The sequence below is a fragment of the Arvicanthis niloticus genome, chromosome 5 (genome assembly GCF_011762505.2).
Source record: "Arvicanthis niloticus isolate mArvNil1 chromosome 5, mArvNil1.pat.X, whole genome shotgun sequence".
Lineage (NCBI taxonomy): Eukaryota > Metazoa > Chordata > Mammalia > Rodentia > Muridae > Arvicanthis > Arvicanthis niloticus.
Window position 1 is genome coordinate 51,448,406 of NC_047662.1, and position 18,438 is coordinate 51,466,843.

The 18,438-nt window shown below is 37.5% G+C and overlaps 1 protein-coding gene across 10 annotated transcripts in view; it reads left to right on the forward strand.

Moving 5' to 3' along the window:
• Window positions 1-18,438, forward strand: part of Itgb3bp (integrin subunit beta 3 binding protein) — a 47,755-nt gene that overhangs the window by 19,352 nt on the left and 9,965 nt on the right. For 9 of the 10 annotated variants that reach the window (XM_034503191.2, XM_076934621.1, XM_076934622.1 and 6 more), the window contains 5 exons: window positions 4,391-4,526; window positions 8,138-8,204; window positions 11,884-11,962; window positions 12,701-12,794; window positions 13,865-13,924. In XM_034503191.2, the coding sequence (XP_034359082.1) occupies window positions 4,391-4,526; window positions 8,138-8,204; window positions 11,884-11,962; window positions 12,701-12,794; window positions 13,865-13,924 (436 nt within the window). The other variant, XM_076934619.1, reaches the window with a different exon arrangement.

Consider the following 18,438-nt stretch of genomic DNA (forward strand, 5'->3'; position numbering starts at 1 on the left):
TCTAGCACCATTGAGAGTGGTAATTATGGCAGCTGAGAAATGCTAGATCCAAAATGAAAATCACAATTGGTCTTCAGAGTTTCCTAATATAAATTCCATACTTGTAGGATACCATAATTATGTCATATATGGGACATTCCAATAACCTTACCAACCAGAGTAAGCTTAATAATAATCCAATAGGCATAGTGACACATATGTGTAATCCCAGCACTGACAAGGCTGAGGCATGAAAATCCTGAGTTCAAGACCAACTTGGGTTATTAGCAAGATCCTGTTTTAAAAAGAGACAAAAGACTGACCTTCCTCCAGCTGCCTTTTCTGTTTATCTGGATAACCTGGATAATCTGGATATTATCCTGGATAACAGGATAGTACCTGTTTTAAGTATTCTAGTGATAGCAGTTAATAGATCATAATAGTAAGTTTATATCCCATACGTCACTGTAAAAGAACCCTTAGTTAGTACTTTCCAGACTGTTTATAACAGGTATAAAATCAATAAAATGCAAGCACCTTTTTGGTTGACTGTGCTTTAAACAAGGTGACAGAGAGAGCTACAATTCATGAAGGATATCAAAGGCAAATGCCGCATCTATTTGAAATTATAGAGAGAGCATTGATTTTTTTTTTCAGCAGAAAGATCTATGCTCAAATTTTAGTTTTGCTTAAGATAAAAGGTTTGACCTCTTAACTAAAAGTACAGTAGTAGGGACTGGGCTGATAATAAACTAAATCTTAGGTCACTCTTTGTTTAGTAGTAGTGTTAAATATTCCTAAGGTGTAAATAAATATTTGAAGCAGACATAAATTATAGAAATGGGTTAGTGTCTTCCACATTTTGTTTGCATCCTGAATCCTTTGCCTTTTCTAGCTGTCTAATCCTCTCACCTTTTGTTTTTTGGGTTTTTTTTTTTTTTTTTTTTAATCCTAAAAGGATCAATAAATGGCACTTTTCCTTGCTGACCTCTTAATCAGTAACCCAGTCTCCCTTAATCCCTTCCCATTATTGGAGGTAATGTGTAAGTCCCTCAGAGCTTGGAGGACGGCAGAATGGAGTTCTTAGGATACTAAGATTGCTTGTTCTGAATCTTCACAGATTAAAAGTTAGAGGAAAAGAAGCCCTTGGGGAAGTTTGTGCACACAATAAGGTAGTAAACGATGGTGCACGATTGCTGAGGGGTGTTTTGGTGAGACAGTAGGCAAAAACAGGGTCTCCATTTTCTCTCTGTGTGATAGTTCTACATAAAACATTTTTCTTTGTAAACAACAGAAGTGACTGAGAAGGTAGAGAGGAGGGAATTCTTGGTATTTACACACACAAACACACACACACACATTTCCTGAAAGTCGAGAAGAAATATATTATCTACAGTTGCAATGTTTAGACATTTGGCAATTGGATAAAATAATTTTTGGTGAAAATAGGGAAACAGATGGACATAAACGTACAATAGGGTAGTAACTTTCATTTCTTGTACATACACAGTGAAATCATTGTAGGCAATAAATTTTTGGAGAAGTTGAGTAGGGCTTGGGTAAATGTCATACTTTATGACTGAATACATATAAACAGGTGAAAACTCAATATGGAGAGGTAATGGTAACTACCTGATAAAGAGACTTAGAACCCTTTTCATCCCACAGGAAGGATTGCATTAGAGACATAATGGTACAATAGTTGGATTTATAAAGGTATTTTTAAAAGATTCTGCTTACAATTTTGGCAGCTGCAGATATATAAAATAAATGCCTTTGTTCCCCCCAAACAATGTTAACTATAAGAGATTTTGACCTATAGTTTCTAGAACAAATACCAAAGTTACTTTTAAAGGTGACACTTCTGGGTGTATTAAAGGACACTTGACTGTAGATTTATGGAATTGTTTGAAGACAGTGTCTAAGCTAAAATTGTCCCAAGCCTTGAGACCTTTTCTTTATGCTCTGAGTTCATCCTGAGTACTCAACACTCTTGATTTCAGATTCTTGCACCTGTCTTAATTTTTTCTGAAACAGGTTTTTGTGTTTCTCAGATGGCCTTATCTGCACAGTGTAGCTAAGGGTGTCCTTGAATTTCTGATCCTTTTGCTTCCACCTCCTGATCACTGAGATTTATAGGCATTGACCATCATGCTCACATTATTCTTCCTAGGGATTGGAACCTGGGCTCTGTGTATGCTAGGCAAGCACTCTGCCAACTGAGCTACACCCCCAACTCCCTTTCATGCCTTTTCCACCCTCCTACTTCAGCCCCATCCTTCCCCCTCATAAGAATCTTTCTGTAAGAGATTACTGCAGCCCACTTTGATAGTTCCTTCTTTTCTGAATTTCTCCAGATATATTAACTTAAAAGCTCATCTCAGGCTTATTTAACTTTTGGATGGCAGTCTTTGAAGGCCATAGAAATTTATCTTTTTCTTTTAAAATTGAGAGAGAGGAGGGGTTGTGGGGAGCCAACAGAAGGCAGCTGTCATCCTTGCAGCCATCTTGAGCTGTATACCCTGACAAGAGGCTTGTTTACAATAGCCTACAACAGCTGAGCACACTCTGATAACATCTTGCTTTAGATACCCAGGATCTTCCCTTGGGTGTGTGAGACTTAAAGCTGTGATTTAGAGCCGAGACTTAAGGGCATGACATAGAGATCAGATTTAGAGACAAGGCCTAAGGGCATGACTTAAAGGCGTGACTTAGAGGCATGGCTTACAAGTGAGACATATAAAAGGTAAGAGGCAGACAGAGGAGTTCAGTACAACTTAGAGTACAACTTGGAACTAGGAATTAGGCTAGAGAGTACAACTTGGAGTAGGAATTAGGCATTGAGGAAGAAGACACTTGGACTAAAGAACTTGGAAGTAGGATTATTAAGTATTTGGCACTTGGAGGGAGCTTGGAAAGAAGCTTGGAACTTGGAGGCACTAGGGACTAGGAACTAGGGACTAGAACTAGGGACTAGGAACTCAAGACTTAGGACTTGGAGAGAAGAAGAGACTGAAGAATAAACGGGATTGAATCACACTCTGCCTTGTCTCCATTCCTGGTGTCCATCCTCACTCTCTCTTGCTGAACCCTGACCCGAAGACTGAAGCAGCTTGGGGCAGTGCGGGCTCTAACAACTTAGCCCCCAAGGCTTTTGGCAGTGCGGGTTCAAACATTGACAGAGCGGTTCTCAACATTTTTGGCCCCCAAACATGGGGTAGCTCAGGCCACAACATTTTTGGCACCCAACCAGGCCACAACATTTTTGGCACCCAACCAGGCCACAACATTTTTGGCACCCAACGTGGGGCAGCTCAAGGGGTGAGGAGGGAGAATGAGAATGAATTGGGTGCATATATGCTGGGTCACATATAGAAGTCAGAATGTGGGTGTGTGTAAACTCTAATACTTGTGTAGAAGTCAGAGGACAACCTTAGGTGTTAGTCTTCACCTTCTGCCTTGTTTGGGACTGATTCTCTTGTTCATCACTGTATTTGCCAGGCTACCTGACAAGATTCTGTCTCCCAGGGATCCTTTATCTCTGCCTTCCATCTTGCTGTAGAAGAACTAGGACTGCAGACATGTGCTGCCGTGTCTGGCTTTCTGTGGACTGTGAGAATCTAATCTTAGGTCCTCATGTTTCCTGAATTCTCATTTCTCCATCTACCAACTTGTCATAAGAGGCCTGGGATTACAGATGGGTTTTATTTCATCTGGCTTTCTATGGATTATTGAAATGTGAGCTCAAGTCCTTGTGCTAAGTCATTTCCTTAGACCTTCATTATGTTTCCTTATGCATATTAGTTGAGTGATCAATAAGCATAATGGAAAACAAGGCTTAGAGGAATTGAGGAGCAAACAATTAAAATAGTGGTAATAAATATTAGAGAAAGTTGTGTAGTTGTAGCCAAATGTTTGAGAAGGTGTAAGTGGTAGGCTCAGTTGTTGGCATGCTGACACAAGTAGGTGAGGAGAGCAATGAGCTTACGTAGACCTTCTCAGTCTTAGTACTAAGTACCTCTGAGAGTTTTCCTTTGAGAGTTTTCCTGGTCTAGCTCCCTAATTACACTTCACATTACATATTGCATATAGCAGTGAGAATATGCTGGCCAGACACCTCATCTGTAAAACTGTTGAGACACATATCAGAAGTTAGCAATGTTTCATGTTCATGTAGCAAATAATCTTAATAATGTCAATGTATCAAATTGAGATTATCGTAGACATCTGAAGTATCTACCTCATTTGAGAGGAATACTGGTCACTTTGAAGGTGATAAATGTATTCAAATTTTAAAAGAAAGAGCAAGAAAACCAGTATTAATTTGAGTTCTCATGAGTTACTTAAGGTATTTTCAAAGATCTGTAACTAAATGTAAGTACTTCTCTTCCAAATTATTATTTATTTCTAGCCATTTGGTCCTTCAAAAATCATGAGGAGGAAAAGTATTACAGCTTATTCGCCAACTACTGGAACTTATCAATTGAGCCCATTTTCTTCTCCCACAACTCCCAAAGAACAAGAGCACAGAAACAGACCATCAAATGGTTAGTTGAACATTCTTTTCCACTTATGATAAGATTTTTCTAGTTATTGGTTAAATCAAGATTTTGATTTAGTAATATATAGCTCTTGTTGCAGCTGGGTTTTCTCTCTTCTCAAGGAATTTAACATAGAAAAGGCTAGAGTGTAAATGTTACTTTGGACATAAATGTAAACTTTGTAGGCACTTATTTTAAAATGCCGCTGCTGTTCCCTTACCATCCCATCCATTAAATAGAAATTATGGCCTGACTGCCTTCAGCTACTATCAATTATAATGGTTACAGATATGCCCTTAACAAGCTATCTATCATGTGCATAAATTAACGGGCATATAACTCAGATATTGCCACACTGCAGTTTAAGAGGGATACTTCTAAATGTTATTTTTATCCATATTGTCCATTTAGCTTTACCCACATTTAGTATATAGTTTATTTAGTTTATCTTTATTGTGTTCATGCCCTTCTTATTTTAAATGTATTTGAAAAAAAAAAAAAAAAAACCTCCAAAAATTTTCCATATAGGATAACCTACCTAAATAACCTAATTTTTATATAGAAATATTATTTGTTTAATTCTGACATACATTTTGGTGCTCTCTAGTAGTTTATTGCTAAGATCTATATTTAAAGGCACAGGTCTCAATTTCATATGCTTAATTTTTTTATATTATAAGAAGTCATGAATCAGTGACATGTCATTCTCTGTAATATAAAATTTTAAATAGGCTCAAATTTAGTAAAATATATTCTAGATATGCTGTGACTAACCTAATTTATATTTTATTGTTTAACATTTATTAGATATTAAGCACATGCTAGACTCTATACAGAAATTGGTCTCATTTTACCTAATTTGTTTAATGAAATACATTATTAAATATATTAAATTTTTTAGTCTCTTTGATTTTAACCAAATGCTTTTACCCTAAAGCTATTGATATTATGTTTGTTTTCACAAAATTTATGAAAGTCTATACATTTCTCTCAAGTTCTATAGTTTTTATATAGCAGATATATCTTCTTAATTAAAATATAATAGCTTAGAGATTGCATATCTCTATGAAAATCTCAATAGATTTTAAGTAGATACATACTCAATTTCCATATTGAAATTAAATATGGACTTAAGGGAACATTGCTTTTGCCCATAAAAAGACTGGTCACGTGATTTCACTTGACATTTATATGGGTAATTATCACATTATCGGTACTAGGTATGCTCTTTTTTAAAAAGTCAAACTGCAAGGATTTCTGAGGTGCAGGCAGTATCTAGTTCTTGACTTATGTGCTGACTACTGATTCACTCTAGTTATTAATTAAAGTGACATATGTTTTAATTTACTCTGATAGCTGTATATGTACACACACATACACACATCATATCTAGAAGCCTCAAAGCAGAAATTTGTTAAGGTCCTAATGAAATCACATTATTTGTAATCATACTCCAATCCCAATAATCCTCCGCATGGTTTAGAAATAAGAAACCCTAATTGTTATCAGATATTAAAAGTTCCAAATTAGAAAATGTAACTTACAAAGTAATTTAAAATTCAGATGAGATCATGACCTCTTTTATATTTCCCCTTTTTAAAATATTGTGCAAAATGTAAAAGGAAATTTTAATAACATTTAAAAGACATTTCTATTTGCTTCTTAATATACTTTATATTAAACCCCAAACCCGTTTACTTAGACTTTGCATGTTCAAGTCTCACAGCTCGAATGTGGAGGTCAGAGGGCAACTTTTGCACATAAATTCTTGCCTTCCATCTTATTTCACTTGTTTCTGCTGCCGGGCTGTGTTCTCTAAGCTGGCTAGCATATGAGCTTCAGAGCCATTCTCCTGTCTCTGCCTCCCATCTTTGGTAGGGGTACTGGAGTTACACATGTGCACTACCACACCTGACCTTTTATGTTTGTATTCCTGGGGCTAAACTCAGATTGTCAGGGTTGTGTGACAAGCACTTTTACCCACTGAATCATCTTCTCAACCCTGCAGACCCTTATTGGGATTTTAAAGCCATTCATTAAGTACCTACCCATTTTTCTTCCCATGTTTTAGCAGCTCTTGTCTTCCTTCCATACTTGGTCTTGCAGTATCCTTGCTGACTTTGAATTTTGGTCCTTCTGCCTCCACCTTAGGAGTGCTGGGATTGTTGGCATGCGCCACCATCCCCAGCTCAAGTTAATTATTTCATGTGACTTGTTTAAAACAGTAGCCATCCCTAATAAGTGCCGTATGTTAAACGTTGTCATTATCATCATTAATTGTGCTTTCAAGCCTTATCTAACTGAAAGCTTTTTTCATTAGTTAAGAAAAAGTTTCCCGGGCTGGTGAGATGGCTCAGTGGTTAAGAGCACTGACTGCTCTTCCAGAGGTCATGAGTTCAAATCCCAGCAACCACATGGTGGCTCACAACCATCCATAATGAGATCTGATGCCCTCATATGGGTGTCTGAAGACAGCTACAGTGTACTTACACAAAATAAATAAATAAATTCTTAAAAAAAAAAAAAGAAAAGAAAAAGTTTCCCTGGATTCCTACCAGAAACTTCAAATACAATTCTGAATGTAGTCTAGATTCAGTGATGACACAGCTTTGTAAAGCTGTTCTTAAAAAGTGTCAAGAACACAAATGTTAAAACATGTATGCAAACTAGAAAGGAAAATGCTGATGTAATGATATGACTCCTTAGCCCTTTGTGTATATTGAGGTGGGGTTGTTGTTATTGTTGTTTGGTTTGTTTATTTGGTTTGTTTATTTGGTTTGACTTGGCTTGGCTTGGTTTGGTTTGCTTTGGTTGGTTTGGTTTAGTTGGGTTTGGTTTTTCAAGACAGGATCTTTCTGTGTAGACCTGCTGTACTGGAGCTCACTCTGTAGACCAGGTTGGCCTTGACCTCAGTGGTCTGCCTGCCCCTTGCCTCCCAATTGCTGGGATTAAAGGTGTGTGCCACCAAGCAAGGAATAATATTGTGTTCCCTTTTTAAGAAAAATATAGTGAAGAGAGAACTATTATCTGAAAATGTTATTTTGGACAATATCTATAAAATCCTACTTAGCAACTGAAAAGTACTTGAAGACCTTAGAAAACTAAGAATTTTATTGATTCACATATTATTTGGCAGCAATAAAAATATTTAAAAAGGCATTGAACACCTAATAAAAATTCTATGAAAATAATCTAAGCTGTCACTGGCTTCTGGGGCTAAAATGTGGAAATGAATACAAATTAAGGAAGTAATCTTAATACTTGATTTTGGAGCTTTACTACATATAGATAGCATAGTGCCAAATTCAGGAAATTAATTTTAGGTTAAATTTTTTTTTTTTAATAAAGAAAATGGAAAAACAAAATCGGGTGCTTTTTCCTTTCCTACCTCCCTTCGTCTCTCTCCTTACTCCTGACTCACCATTTAGCAATCCAGTTCATCTTTTCGTTCTCGGCTTGTTTTTCTATGCTGTGTCAGGCCATGCCTGTCAGACTAGCCTCAATCCTTCCCACTCTGTCTTTCAAGTGCTGGAATTACAGGGAGCTAAAATTTGGCAAGTCAGTCGATTAAAATTTGGCAAATTGTCTCCTTAACTTTGTGTTCTTTTCCCGTACAGGAACAAGAAAACCAAGTAACTTGAGCTCACCTGCAAGACAGGAGTCTACAGTGAAAGGCAGTGATGGGTGAGCTTGGTTTCAAAGTCATCGTCACCGACAATAAAAGTCATTTGTCTTTGTAAATTAACAGTTTATAAGTGGGCTGAGTTACTCTATCTATACACTTATTTTATATGATCTTCTTTTTTTTAACACTGTTGTTAAGAAAAGTGTTTGTGGTGTCTTGCAGTGTTCATATAGTGGAAGTATATAATGCTTTAATTTTAATATTCATCAAGCCTAGTTCTGGACTGGTGTATGATACACCAATTTAGGGTCAAGTTAAGGAAACCTCCATTTCAGAGTCACACAGAGAAGAATCAGAATGTCCTGAGCATGAGGAGGTGAGGCAGTAGTGTACAGGCTCTAAGCAGTCCCAGTGATGAGCCAACAGCAGCCATGTTCACATTGGCCTACCACTGATGCCCATGAATGAAAGCCTGTGTGTCATAGGAATAATATTTATGTATCTCACACTGGAGTGACTGAAGGTGGCTCATATGTTTATCTCATTTACCAAATGAATTCTGTGTGTCATATTCTGTGATGAAAAAATGAAGTTTTAACTCACTTAGAGCTCATGGTCTTCTGTTGTGAGGTAACATACCCTCCTCAACTTAGTTGAAATTAGTTATGTTAAAAAATGTTTCCCAAATCATTTATATGGATCTTAGATGCATTTTCCATTTAATAGTGTTAGAATCTGTAGTTTAAAACGTAAAATCAGATGTCTTTTATTTTGTAATGTAAGTGACTAGTATTCTTAATGTAAGTTACTGAATGCTGTATAAAACACTGTAGTAAAGGTAAGTCCTCTGGGAAGCCTAGGGTCTCCTACAGCACCTTATTACTTGCTTTAGGACTTCCTTTCCCTAACGACAAAATCCACCTCCCACCAAATATGGTCAAATACTATATTTGCATAGCACTGCTCTTTAAAATTTTTATTACATTTATCTATTGAGTGTGTGTGTGTGTGTGTGTCCAGGACTCAGCTCTCTCCTTCCAACACGAGGGCCTTAGGGATTGAGCAGGGAATTGAGCCATCAGACTATTGGCAGGCACCTTTATCCACTGAGCCATGCTACCAACCCACAAAGTGTTTTTACTCTCTTTTTCCTTCTCTTTTCTTTTAATAAAAAATTTTAAAGATTTATTCATTTTTATGTATATAAATTTATGTATATAAGTGTTTTGTTTTCATGTGTAGAAGTTCACTTTGAGAGTAGAGGCCAGAAGGGGCCTCCAGATATTCTGGAACTGAGGTTATGGATGTGAGCAGCCATGTGGGTGCTGGGAACTTAACCTGAGTCCTCTGCAAGACTAGCAAGTGCTCTTAACCACTGAGCCATCTCTCCAGCCCCATACTTTCTCTAATTAAGAATCCTAGTTCCTTAATGAAGCCAATCTTGACTAGGTATTAAATATTTAACCATTAAAATAGGCAACATATGTAAATAGCAAAGATCTGGAATTATGTAAGAGGATGTGCAGTAAAAGCAAGCAGCATGTAACTTCTAGATCACTGATGCCAGTGTATTTGAAAGTAGATGGGTGCTAAGCCAGGTGGATCTCTGATACAACTGTAAAATGAAGCAGAGTTAGAAGTAACAGTATACAGTGGGAGAGGAAAAGGTTGATAAAGGTGATAGCATATAAGCAAGCCCAACCACAGATGACTGCCCCAAGCTGGCTTAAACTGCCTTCGTTTCCTGTACTTTACTGGTCACCTCTTTCTTCTAAAGTCATTACATTCTTTTTTTTTTTTTTTTTTTTTTTTTTGGATATTGTTTACATTTCAGATGTTATCCCCTTTTCCCATTCCCCTCCACCAGAAATACCCCTCCTCCTGCTTCTATGAGGGTATTCCTCCATCCACCCACCCACTCCCACCTCCCCATCCTTGAATTCCCCCACACTGGGGCATCCAGCCTTCACATGACCAAGGACCTCCTCTCCCACCAATGCCCAACAAGGCCGTCCTCCACTACATATATAGCTGGAGCCATGGGTCCCTCCCTATGTGCTCCCAGGCTGGTGGTTTAGACCCTGGGAGCTCTGGTTGGTTGGTATTGCTCTCTCCATGAGGCTTCAAACTCCTTCAGCTCCCTCAGTCTTCTTCCTAACTTCTCCATTGGGAACCCCGTGATCAGTTCAATGGTTAGCTGCAAGCATTCACTCTGTATATGTCAGGCTCTGGCAGACCTCTAAGGAGACAGCTATATCAGGGTCTTGTCCGCATTCACTTCCTGACATCCACATCAGCGCTTGCCTTTGGTGACTGCACATGGGATGGATGCCCAGGTGGGTCAGACTCCGGACGCCTCCTCCTTCAGTTTCTGTCCCACACTTTGTCTCCATATTTCCTCCCTTGAGTATTTTATTACTCCTTCTAAGAAGGACCGAAGCACCCACACTTTGTTTTTTTTTTTCTTCATGAGCTTCATGTGGTCTATGAGTTTTATCTTGGGTATTTAAAGCTTTTGGGCTAATATACACTTATCAGTGAGTGAATACCATGTGTGTTCTTTTCTGATTGGGTTACCTCACTCAGGATGATATTTTCTAGTTCCATCCATTTGCCTAAGGATTTCATGAATTCATTGTTTTTAATATCTGAGTAATACTCCATTGTGTAAATGTACCACATTTTCTGTATCCATTCCTCTGTTGAAGGACATCTGGGTTCTTTCCAGCTTCTGGCTATTATAAATAAGGCTTCTATGAACATAGTGGAACATGTGTCTTTGTTATATGTTGGAGCATCTTTTGGGTATATGCCCAGGAGTGGTATAGCCTGGTCCTCAGGTAATACTGAGCAACTGTCAGACTGATTTCCAGAGTGGTTGTATCAGCTTGCAATCCCACCAACAATGGAGGAATGTTCCTCTTTCTCCACGTCTTCACCAGCATCTGCTATCACCTGAGTTTTTGATCTTAGCCATTCTGACAGGTGTGAAGTGGAATCTCACTGCTACCTATTTGATGTCAGCGTGGTCTACAAAGCTATTTCCAAGCCAACGAAAGTTAAATTTTGGTACCCTTTCTCAAAAACAAAAACTCTCCTATTCCCCCAAAAAAAGCTTGTTATGTTAAGAAAGCGTGGTTTAAACCAGTGGCTCTCAGCCTTCCTAATGCTGTGACCCTCTAATACAGCTCCTCATGCTGTGGTGACCCCCATAAAATTATTTTTATTGCTATTCTATAACTGCAATTTTACTGCTGTTATGAATTGTAATGTAAATATCTAATATGTGATCCTCCCCAAAGGAGTTATAACCCACAGGTTGAGAATCACTGATTTAAACTTACAAAAACTTTAATAAAGTTTATTTTCTTCACACTAAACCATGCAAGCCATTATTTTTAGGCTTCACAGTCTGAGACCATGGTAAGTGAACTTTGGAATATTAACTCAAGAAGGCATGTATAGAGAGGAAAAGACATCTATCTATCTCTTCCTGCTCACTCATAGGTGGGAATGAAAAAGAAGGAAGAGCAAGGTCTTTGGAGGATGGTTGATAACATGTATTCTGTCTATCTAGGACTGGCAAAATGACAGGGGAGTACTTACGTACATGGCCCCTTTAACATGGAAAGAAAGGGCTAGGCAACAGAATCTGTCTCTTGGAATAGAAGTATAGTTTTGTGACCTGAGACACTCACATTCTTATTCTTGGTAATTATATTTGTTTTTCATTCCTAGATTCATGATGTTGCTATCTAAAATTGAGAGATCATCAGAGAAAACCATGGAGATAATGAAAAATTTAAGGAGTATACAGGTTTGTACTTTTTCTTACAAGTAATTTTCATACCTCCACTATCTGTTTTGAAAAAGGAAAGAAAGAGTCCTATATTTAAGAATCCACTCCAGTCAAGAATTTGCAGGGTATATATTTAATTTATTTCTCATGGGAAGCTCTCATGGGATTATTTCTCATAATATGTAATGATTAACTGTAATATTTTAGTTTTAGCTGACTTTTCACATTTAAAAGTATTTTTGTAGATTATGAGATTATGTTAGGGGGTCTTTTTGTTTTGTTGTTTTGTTTTAGTTGTTGGTTGGTTGAGACAGGGTCTCACCATGTAGCTCTGGCTGTTCTAGATCTCACTATTGAACACAGAAATCTGCCTGCTTCTGCCTCCCAAGTGCTAGAATTAAAGGTGTGAGCCACCATGTACAGCATATTTACCTACTTATAACTAAGCATGGTGATGCACTCCCTTAATCCCAGCACTTAAAAGGCAGAGGGTGGCAGATCTTTGGAGGGTGAAGCCAGCCTCTTCTACATAGAGAAATTCTATCTCAAACCTTTACCATCCCCACAAACCCATAAAAAAAACAAAATTAGTATTAAAGTCATTATAGGGTTTGTAATATTTGACTTACCAGGAAAACTCAAAATTCCTAGTTTAAGATCTTTTAAATGAAGAAGACACTGTATTATATTTCCTTTGTAAATAATCTCTTAGTTGTAGAGAACTTTTTTAACTCATTAAAAATAGTTTTCTTTCAGGCTTTGGAGGGCAACAGACAACTTGAAGATCTCATTGGTGTTTCCCTAGTACCATGTTCCTTAAAAAGAGAAGCAAGGAAGACCAAAGAACTAAGTAAGAAAAATTAATGTACTTTTTAAGATTTTTAAAAAAATTTATGTATATGAGTGTTTTGTCTGTCTACTCAAAGAGGGCATCAGGTTCCATTATAGACAGTTGTAACCCACCGTGTGGTTGCTGGGAGTTGAACTCAGGGCCTCGGAAAGAGCAGCCAGTGCTCTTAACAGCTAAGACATTTCTTCCAGTACCTGGATTTTTAATGTTAGTAATTTTAGAGAGAAACCTTCTGATGTTTCTCAAGTTTCAGTTTGATAGATCACACATATCCTAAAGCTGTCCAGATAGAAGTACTGTTAGCATCTTTAGATGACATGTGTTCTTTATCAGGATGTATTGCTTTACGGCTTCCTCTTGAATTCGGAAGACAAGATTGCACAGGAGAGACTGTCAGCAGGCTTCCTTTATACTGAGCTCATTTTTAAAGTAAGATAGTAAGAGGGCACTTACTTACATTGTGCTTAATACCTATCGGATGTATTGCTCTGATTATTCTTTTTTCTACAGAGTTGCTTCTTCCAAACAATGAGAAATTATTAATTCATATTCGGTGTTTGTGTGTTCGTAGCCAGACTGTACTGGAATTCACTATGTCCCCCAGGCCGTTCTTGAAGTCACAACAATGCTCTCTTTTTTTCAGCCTCCTGAATGCTGGGATTACAGGTGTGCACCAACCACGCCCAAGTATTTTATATAAAGTCTTAAAAAAAAAAAAAGACTGTGTGTTTGTGTTTGAGATCATATGTTCAGGTGTGCACACCTGTGTGCAGGTATGGAGTGTCTTCTCACTGCCTGATCCTATGAATCAGTATTTCTTCTTGATCCTGGGACTTACATTTTCTCATCTAAACTGGATGCCAGCATGTCTTAGGGATCTTCCTGTCTCAGCCTACTTAAATCTGGGATTCCAGTCATGCACAAATCTGGGATTCCCAGCTTAGTAAATGAGGGCAGAGACCCAAATTCTAACTCTCACAATTGCTTAGCGCACTATCTTAAGCACTGTGCCATCTCTACAGCCCCTTATGTTACTTCTTAATGTGAGGGTATTTTTTTTTCTCTTTTAGTGACAAAAGTAATAAAACAAAAGCTGTTTGAAAAGAAAAATTCAAGAATTCCTCCCAAAGGTAGGATTGTAGTGTTTTAGTTTATTACATAAAAAAAAAAAAAAAAAAGTTTTTGTGGGCTGAAAAGATCATCAGCTGAAAGCATTTGCCACTTCTGCAGAGGATCTGATATGGGTTCTTTACAACACATGTGGGGGCTTACAACCAACTATAACTCCAATTCCTGGGGATTCCATGCCTTCTTCTTCCCTATACAGGCACCGGGCACATATGGTCTTCAGACTTACGTATAGGCAAACCACTCATGAACATCATGAACATAAAATAAATGTGTTTTAGAAAAAGAGAAGTGCAAAAAAAGAGTAGTTTCATAATCATTTCATGAACTAAGATCTTGTGTGTGTGTGTGTGTAGAGATTTATCCGTCTTTAAATTTTTCCAATTTATTGAAATATAAGTATTTAAGGTATGTCCTATTATTGACTTTCAGAATTCCATCAGTTTTTTTTTTTTTTTTTTTTTTTTGTTTTTTTTGTTTTTTTTGTTTTTTTTGTTTTTTGAGACAGGGTTTCTCTGTGTAGCCCTGGCTGTCCTGGAACTCACTCTGTAGACCAGGCTGGCCTCAAACTCAGAAATCCGCCTGCCTCTGCCTCCCAAGTGCTGGGATTACAGGCGTGCGCCACCACCGCCTGGCTTGGAATTTTTTAAATTTCCTTTTTGATTCCTCTAGTGATCCATTTATCACTCAGCAGTGCGTCATTCAATTTGTATGTTTGTATAGGTTCTATAGCTTTCATGTTGACTTATCCCACTGTGGTCAGATAAAGTACAAGAAATTATCTCAGCTTGCTTTTGTTGTTGTTGTTTCAACTTGCTTTGTATTGTAGTATATAATCTATTTTAGAGAAAGTTTTATGTTATACTGTGAAGAACATTTATTGTTCAGTGTTTGGTTGGAATCTTCTGAAGTGTCTGCTAGAGTCATCTGTGATCTCATTTAACTCACATGTTTTTCTTATTTATTTTTTATCAGGGTGCTGATGAAAGTAGGTTGTTGATGTTATCCACTGTGATGGTTTGAATAGGAATGGCACCCATAGCCTCAGATATTTGAATGCTTGGTCATTGGTGAGTGGCACTACTTGACAGGGATTAGAAAGTGTGGCCTTGTGGGAGGAATCACTGGGCTTTGAGGTTTCAGAAGCCAGGCCAGGCCCAGTGGCTCTTTCTCTTCCTGCTGCCTGCTGACCCTGATGTGGAACTCTTAGATACTTCTCCAGCATCATGTCTGCCAACATATACCATGATGGTATTGGACTAAACCTCTGAAACTTTAAACCAGTCCCAATTAAATGCTTTCTTGTCATAAGACTTGCCATGGTCATGGTGTCTCTTCACAGAAACAGAACATTGACTAAGATATCCACTATTAATGTGTTGGGATTCATCTGAGGCTCTACATGTAGTAGTATTTCATTTGTGAAATTCAGTCCACACATGATCAGTGCACATGAGTTTAAAATGGCAATGTCCTCTTGGTGGATTGTTGCTTAAATCAGTATACTCTTCCTTCTCTCTTCTAATTTTGCTTTGAAGTCTAGTTTGTCAGATATTAGAACAATATCTACTTATTTCCTAGTTTCATTTCTCCAAATATGTTTTTACATTCTTTCACTCTAAAGTCATGTCTGGCCCTTTTCTTTTGTCTTGTTTTGTCCATGTGTGGTATGCATGCATGTGTGTATTCATTCGCACAAACACATGCATATACATGAGCGGTTTGACATTGGCTGTCCTCCTTGAGTACTTTCCACCTAACATATATGGCAAGTCTCTTACTTGAAACCAGAGCTTACCAGTTTGGCTAACCTAGCTAGGCAATTTGCTCCTGGGGTCTCTGTCTCTGTCTTCTGTGCACAGGTGTTATAGGCGAGCCACCATACCCTCTTGGCATTTACATGAGTACTGGGGATACTCTGGTCTTCATGTTTGTACAGCAAGTGCTTTGCCCATTAAGCCTAAATATTAATCTTTGATAGTCAAGTGTGTTCTTAGAGACAACAAACAGATGGGTCCTGTTTTGTTATTCAACCTGCTAGTCTCTGTCTTCTGATTAAGGCGTTGAAACCATTACTATTCAGAATTATTACTAAAAGGCATTTCAGGTGAGCCACCACATGCTCTTGGCATTTATGTGGGTACTAGGGATTGTATTTTAGATATATATATATATTATATATATATCATATATATATAATAAGTATACTGTATATATATAAATAATAATATATATAATATATATAAATAATATATAATATATATATAAATAATATATATAATATATATAAATAATATATAAATTATATATAAATAATAATATATTTTATATATATATGTGTATATATATATATAACACAAGTATACTGTAGCTGTCTTCAGTCACAACAGAAGAGGGCATCAGATCCCATTACAGATGGTTGTGAGCCACCATGTTGTTGCTGGAAATTGAACTCAGGACCTCTGGAAGAGTAGTCAGTGCTCTTAACCGCTGAGCCATCTCTCTAGTCCCCAAACTATTGTACTGCTGCTATTTTGTTGATTTTTGTTTTTGTTTTGTTTCTGTAGTGTTTGAGGTTTTCATAGTCTTTACTTGCTAAACTATTGTTCTAATGTGGTTTATTCTTTCCTGTAGCATCATGGATGAGTTTATCTTTTTCTTTGTTCCAATGGATTCCTTGAAGTATATAGTGTCAATCACTGGCCCTTGTGCATGGCCCAACTCCAATAGGTTAGGAGTAGGAGAGCTATAAAGTGCCTGGCTGTGTACCATGAAATCCTTTAGCCTGTTTGAATCATGAAAAGTGTTTCTTCTTCAATTATAGCAAATAGTTTCACTGTATATAGTATTCTGAGTTAGTTTTATGCCTTTAACAGGAAGTCTTTCTTCTTCCTCCCTCTCATGATTTATAGACTTGGTCTTTTCATACGGTCTTCTATATTATGTTTATCCTTTCTTATTAATTCATCTTTGTCTTTGTCTGCATATTCCAATTCATCTCTCTTGTCTTCAGCCCTAGTATTCTGTTCTCTCCGTTCTATTCTATCATTGGTAAGTCTATGGAGCTTCCTATTTGATGTAATGAATTTTGAATTTCTTGCATTTTACTTGTTTTTTGTTGTTTGGTTGGTTTGGTTTTTTCATTCCACTTTCATATCCTGTATTGTTTCTTTTTTGTTTTGTTCATGCATGTGATATATATATGTGCACATAGCTGTGTATGTTCATTTGAAGGTCAACAGTAGGTATCTTCCTCTGTCACGCTCCACCTCATTTTTTATTTTTATATTTATTTTATGTGTATGGGTATTTAGCCTACATATATGTATGTGTAATACATGTGTGCAGTGTCCACGGAAGTCAGAAGAGGGGATTAGATCCCCTGGAACTGGAGGTACAGGTGATTGTGAGCCTCATATGTGTGCTAGAAATCAAGCCCAAGTCCTCTGCTTCTACTCTTCACAAGTACTCTTCACTGCTGAGCCACCTCTCAGCCCCTCTGGACTAGTTTTTGAGATGAGGCTTTTATTGAAACCTAGAGTTCATTGATTTCCAAGGCTGGCCAGCAAGCTCTCAGATCTGCCTGTCTCTGCCCTTCCAGTACTGGGAATTCAGACACACCAGCATGCCATGCATGGGTTTTATATGGTGCTGAGGATTAGACCGACTGAGCCATCGACTGGCTCTATGCTCCTTTATTTTTTTAGCTATTTTTGTTCTCTTATAATTCACTCAGGAATTCTTTGAAATGTGTCTTCTTTGAAATCTTTGAATAATTTATAATCACTCTTTTAAATTAAGTCTTCGGGATTTCATATAATTCACTCCCATTAAAGGGTATTACTGTTAAAGGGTATTACTGTTAAAGGGTATTACTGTTAAAGGGTATTACTGTTAAAGGGTATTACTGTTAAAGGGTATTATTACTGTGGGATAAATGTTTTGTGGAGGATTTATTGTGCCTTGGATTTTCAGGTTTCCTGTGTTTTCACTTTGAGACTTGCACATCTGGAGTTAAATCTTTGTTTTTTTTGTTTTTTTTTTGTTTTTCTTTCTTTCTAAATCACCCCTGTTCTTCATGTGAAGTGTTTTCAACATAGGAGAGTGACTGGGCTGTAGTAAGATTATGGTGTTGTTTTCTGCTAGACTCCAAATCTAGCTTAGTAAGTTACACCCCTCAGCCCACATATTCAGGGCACCGGGCTTAATTTCTAACATTCCCCTGAAGGAAGAATACCATTTGCGAAAGCAATCACTATCAAAGATAGATCAGCCCACGGTGAAAATAGCAGTAATGATCAAATTAAAAACAATCACATCCAAACCTAGGAAGTGGAGGAGCACTGATGGTACTGTGTGCACTGCAGTGCTCGGTAGTGTGTGGGAGGGCAGAGCAGTGAGACTAGTGGTTAGTACTGGCTGGACAAAGCAAAGGGGAGAAAAGGGGAAAGTCATAGAGGGACCAGTGAGGTCAGGGGGTCATGGGAGAGAAGCAGTTTTGGCTAAAGTTAGGATG